This window comes from Hyalella azteca, unplaced genomic scaffold (genome assembly GCF_000764305.2).
Source record: "Hyalella azteca isolate HAZT.00-mixed unplaced genomic scaffold, Hazt_2.0.2 contig6292, whole genome shotgun sequence".
Classification (NCBI taxonomy): Eukaryota; Metazoa; Arthropoda; class Malacostraca; order Amphipoda; family Hyalellidae; genus Hyalella; species Hyalella azteca.
The window spans coordinates 118,718-124,360 of NW_025936455.1; the positions used below are offsets into that span (position 1 = coordinate 118,718).

The following is a 5,643-nucleotide window of genomic DNA, read 5'->3' on the forward strand; positions in this document are numbered from 1 at the left end:
GAAGTTTTAAGTTTTCAAAAAAATTCAGTGCTACCAATGAAGTAAAAAGAACAAAAGATATCTGTAACTAAATAAAAACAAATTAAGAAATTTCAGCAATACTCAATAGTCTCCGCATTTTTCAACCGATTCGACACTTCAGCGAACTCGCCTGCGAGCTCGAATGTGTAGTGATCTCGGCAGTATTGACCATCCCCTTCTTCAAATGCAAAACCTAACATCATTTTCAACTCTGGCACTCATAACTCCTTATGAGTGCCAGAGTTGAAAATGAAGTTAGGTTTTGCATTCGAGCTCGCAGGCGAGTTCGCTGAAGTGTCAGAATCTTTCTCAGAAATCTTTCTCAGAATATAGCTCGACGCCTGCGGATATTTACTGCGGTAGGAGTTTCCTTGTTTATAGAACGTGGGTTCATACTAAACATTAAAACGTAGGTTCATACTAAACATATTCAAATTAACTACAAAAATTCTCAATAAAATCTTTGAAATTGTCTAATTTCTTTCTTTATTGCCATATTCCTAATTAAGTGGTAACAATTGCAAAATATTAAATTTGTTATTGGCCATTAACATGAGGTTCAAAATTGACAATGTGAATTAACCACGTCAGAGTTTCCATTGTTTCAAGTCGTAAATTTTCGCAAAGTGCCGTTGAATCGAAGTTATAATTAGCCTCGATGCACAACTATATTCATTCTTGATCGGAAATACTTTTTATCAATTAGTATTATCGATTCTGATGAGTCTTCTTCCGGTAATTGGGAAATTTTTCACACAACAATAAAAAGCTATTTTATTAACAAATTTTATTAAGTTCATTTCGTTTTATCAATAGCTAGAGCAGGAGTAAACACTTTTCGAAAACATCGTAAATAGGCATGTTTGAAGTTTTATAAAAAAACTTATATTTTTCATTAAATTATAATTGAATTAGGGCTCAATTATGACATGCCATGAAACGTACAACATCATGATTAATAGACCAATATTTTTAATATTCGGCAAGCAAGGACCATCGTTTAGCATAGTCCTGAGCTATAAACAAAATAGGTTTGCAGAAGTGCACTTCGTGTGGCCGTAACTTCAGGTGTATCACGGATACCCACATATGCATCGCCGCCGTACTAATGAGCTGCTCTAAGAGATTAATGATGGAAAGTTGCTGCTTGGAATACAGGAGTGTGTGCTACTGGTAAGATAAGGTTATGTGGACCAGATGCCTGTTCATATGCTGAGTGAGAAAGGTAAGCTTGTGGTCCTTGGTTTACAGAATAGAAATGTTGTAGCTAAGCTATTGTACCTACTGGTACTGCATGTCATCACTTCTCTACCAACGCGTAGCATGATCAGCTTTGATCTTCTGGTATGCGTATAAATGGGCGTCTCTGGCCGCTGCAACCTCAGGAGTGTCTGGTATTCCTACATGGACGTTACCACCATATTTGTGGGCAGCGCCTAGAGCTTGTAGATGATCGTAAGTTGCGGCTTGCACCTCAGGAGTCGGAGTAACGGGAACGTGAATGTTGTGTGCACTGGATGCGAACTGGAATTGAGAATTACCTTGGTAGTCATGATATTGTTGTGGGGTGTGTGAATGATAGGCATTGGACTGCCAGTTATGGTTAAATCCCCTGTGCGCTTCTCGTTTCCATCTTTTGAGATGGTCGGCTTGAATTTTCTGATAAGCGTAATGATGAGCTTGTTTGGCGGCCGTAACTTCAGGAGTGTCAGGGATTCCTACATGGACATTGCCACCGTATTTTTGGGAGGCACTTAAAGCTTTCAAATGTTCGAAGGTCGCTGCTTGCACCTCAGGAGTTGGAGTGACAGGAAGGTGGATGTTATCGGCGTTAGACGCATACTGCTTTTGAAGGGAATAATGATCGTACTGCGCCTGGTACGGCTGAGGACCTAGCTGATAGGCATGCGGCTGATGCGCATTCCTCTTCCATCTTTTAGCGTGTTCAGCCTGAATTTTCTTATAAGCGTATAGATGCGCCTCCCTTGCCGCGGCAACGGCTGGAGTGTCGGGAATACCCGCGTGAACGCCGTAAACATGAGCTGCCTTGGCAGCTTCAAGGTGTGCGTGAGTCGCTGCTTTTACCGCCGGGGTTGGAGTTACGGGCACAAAGTGCTGGTGACCGAAACCTGGTCCTCCAAATTGGGAATGTGAGTACGTTTGCCGCGCACCGTAAGATCCGTGAGGGCTTCGCTTCGATCGCTTCTGGTGAGCCCGCTTGATCTCATCGTAAGCTCGCAAATGTGCTTCTCGAGCAGCAGCCACCTCAGGAGTATCACTGATACCAACATGAATGTATTTACCTAAAAGTTTTCTTGACTTCTCCTTCTTGACTGCCTGTAGGTGAGCTCTCGTGGCCGCCAAAACCTCCGGTGTTTGCAACACAGGTTCAGGCTGGTAATTGTTCAGATTTGTTGCTACCACTCTGAACCCATTTCTATCAGCTACATATTTGGCCGACTGTTTGTGACCAAGATCGTCGTAGTACGAGTAAGTACCAGTCACTCCTCCATTCACAGTTCGTTCCTCGTGATGGGAGGCGTCGTTATGGACGTAACCATAGGCGTACTGACCTAGCTCATCCTGGCTGTGGTATTGAGTCTTCAATTCTTCAGGAACGATCACCTCCTGGTAGACTGGAATTTTGACCTGTTCGCGTTTAGATACTTTAGAATGGAAAACAGGCACGATGGTATTTTGATGCTGTGAGTCGAAAGACTGGCTTAGATATTTTGACTCGTCAGTGGGAAGAATAGGTCGAACATCGAACGACTTTGCTCTCTTGAAGACAGCAGGAGCTCGGAAGGCATAGGCAAAGCCAGCAGCGACAGGAGTGTTGTCACCAGCATATCCCACGGACGGTGCAAAGCGGACTAGCGTCTGCGCAGCGCAGCAGGCCACCGTCAGCACCAGCGACACAGCAACCTGAAAATATAGATGCTTTGAAACGGCAATAGAGTCCTTATCTTGATCACTGAAAATTCCAACCTTTCGAATTACCGAGGTATCACATGAGAGTATCTCATGAATAACACGATGAGAACTTTTAATGAAGGGGACAATTTCAAAATATCAGATGCAAATAAGGGGAGTTGAGTTTATATTCGTAATCAAAGTTGTTTCAGTGCAATTTTGCAAAACAACAAATAAAGTCATCTAGGTCCAGGGGTGCATAACTCTGCTATTTTGGCGCGCATCTTCCTTATCATATATGGAATGCCCGAAAAAATTTATTCCTTTTATATATATAATTTTCTCTAAGTTGGCCATAATGTCAAATTTCCCATCAATGAAATGAATCGCTAATGAGTGAGAGACGGCGACTTTTTATTCACTGGTTTCAAGTGCATTTCGTGTCTTCCGTTTCACGACATTCCGCGGCATCTAATATACGTACGGCCGACCCCTGCCCGGCCTTGGCATTTAGGAAGCTGCATTACGAGGCGACAGGGTCGCCCCAGCGCCGAGGGCATGGGAAAGTCGTGCATCAATAGCTGGAAATTATGGAGCCCGCATTTCAACATTGTTAACTTTTTACAAATCAAGAAAAAAAGTTACATACAAATTTTTCGATAAATTTAAGGCTTGTTTAGATATACTGGCGTTAATTCTCACAATTAAAATTTGGCAGAAGATTTCCACAACCTTTTGTTTACGAAATGGTAAATGTAAATTAAATGTCATCCACATTGTCAGCTAAGTTCAAAGGCGTAGTTTCCGAATTGGACAACAGTTCATATTTATTCGAGCAACTTTCCAGTATCACCGAAGTAATCGTACTTCACTGATACAACGAATATAATTCCAAGAAATATGTCCTTTCTTTTAGTTATTTGCTCTCGAGACACCGAACCGACGGCCGTAAACGAAATACAGTCAATGCGCTGTTCGCAATTTTCATTTAATGAGAACTCCGCAATAATTTCATTTTAGTAACTTCATCACTAAAACCATTACGGAACTTCTTGAAAAATTGTGGTGGACTCAATGACACATAACAACGTATCGTAAAAACAGCGCAAGATGGCGGCACTTCGGCAGACGATCCTACGGGCAAAAAAGAACGAAGGTCAAGCCTGGAATTTGTGAGAGAATATTTTCGACGTGGGAATGATCGCGCAGACAGCTTACGAGCGCAATAAATCGTGTTAAAAATAAGGCAATGCCTGATTGTGTAAATGATCGGTCACGAATTTCTAGAAATAAGAAAATTCTTTTACTTGGCCTGCGTTGTGGAACATAGCGTGTTGATCGAGGTAACCATCTTGTATGGGTGACTGCGTCGAGGTGTCATCTTGATGAACGTTTCGAATATTAATATCCTCAAATCGAAATGTGTAAGCTTAAATGAGATAGCGTAGTGCATTAAATTTGTGTTACTAACTTTGGAATTTAACTAAAGATAAATTGTTTTAATGTTCTGTAAGATGCGCTAATATCACAACATCAACATAGATGAATATTTTACACCGAGATGGTTGTTAATGGCTAACAAAAACAGCAATGGATTTTAATTAGCGCCGGCGTAGAATGTAACTCGAAATGCAAATGTTGTAAAGTGGATATTGAATTGCATTCACGCAATCTGAGGTGGTAACACAGCAATGAAATACGTACAACTTTGAGTCAGTTGCTACAAGCACCAAATAAATATTTCCTTGATTTTGCACCTGATTATTCAGCTGTTATTGTAATATAAAAGTATACATTGCTAAGTTGTTTACCTCTGGAAATACAACTAACACTACCAAAAAAGAATGAGCATGCAGAGATACACTGAGAACATGTCGGCATGTTTGATGCCGCTCTAAAGATATCGTACATATAAACATGCGCTGCTATTGGAAATCAAATTAGAGTCGCAATATTAATGAACAATTCACACTGTCCACCAAACTTAGCTTTATCAAGGACGCCTGACCATGTACTTCAGAGCTCATCTGAATGACAATGGGACAACTTGAGTATATTTATTTGGTAAACAAACTTGCATGAGCAATGTCAAGTTAGTCGTGATACAGCATCGTCTTAGCAACGAGTATATAGGGATTCTTTACTTAATACTCCAGGTCTATAATAGTAATTAAGAAGGTCGTTTTTAAAAATATTTTTTAATTCATTCCGGCTTTCAACAAATTTAAATCGTGTTAACTTCGAATTTAGAACATCAACTCCAATTTCTTCACTAGCCATAAAATCAAGAAGTCAGGTAACTATATGTCCTAAAAATATATATATATAGCAATTCTCAAACTGTATCCGTACCGAGCGAATCATGTCGAATCGACGGCTCTCTTATGTTTCTGTCTTGTGTTGACGTAGCGTAACCCTCACTCCAGCAACGTCTGCGCCACACTGAGGCTGTCGGAAGCTGGCGACCGCAATATATGGAATGACCTCGCTGGCCACCGCGGCTCCAAAACCACGCCCGCGGCGCAGGAATAAAGTGTTTTCCAGGGGGAAGAACCGATGAAACGTGCCAGTAAATTGGACCGAGAAACACGCACGTCTTTCAAGTGACCTTCTGATGTAGCGAACAGGAGCTTAGTGGTGTTTTAGAATTGGAGCATTTTTTGGATTGATTTTAGTTTAAAGAGCATTGATGTAAAAGTTACTTCGAAA

At 41.1% G+C, this 5,643-nt stretch overlaps 1 protein-coding gene across 1 annotated transcript; it reads right to left on the bottom strand.

The window, feature by feature from the left end:
• Window positions 1-803: 803 nt before the first annotated feature.
• On the bottom strand, window positions 804-5,367 carry LOC108677901. The gene is made up of 2 exons (XM_018166206.2): window positions 5,287-5,367; window positions 804-2,946 (listed from the first exon to the last, which is right to left on the bottom strand). The coding sequence occupies exons 1-2, from the start codon at window positions 5,296-5,298 to the stop codon at window positions 1,330-1,332; spliced, it is 1,629 nt and encodes a 542-aa protein (XP_018021695.1). The 5' UTR covers window positions 5,299-5,367; the 3' UTR covers window positions 804-1,329.
• Between the last annotated feature and the right edge of the window lie 276 nt (window positions 5,368-5,643).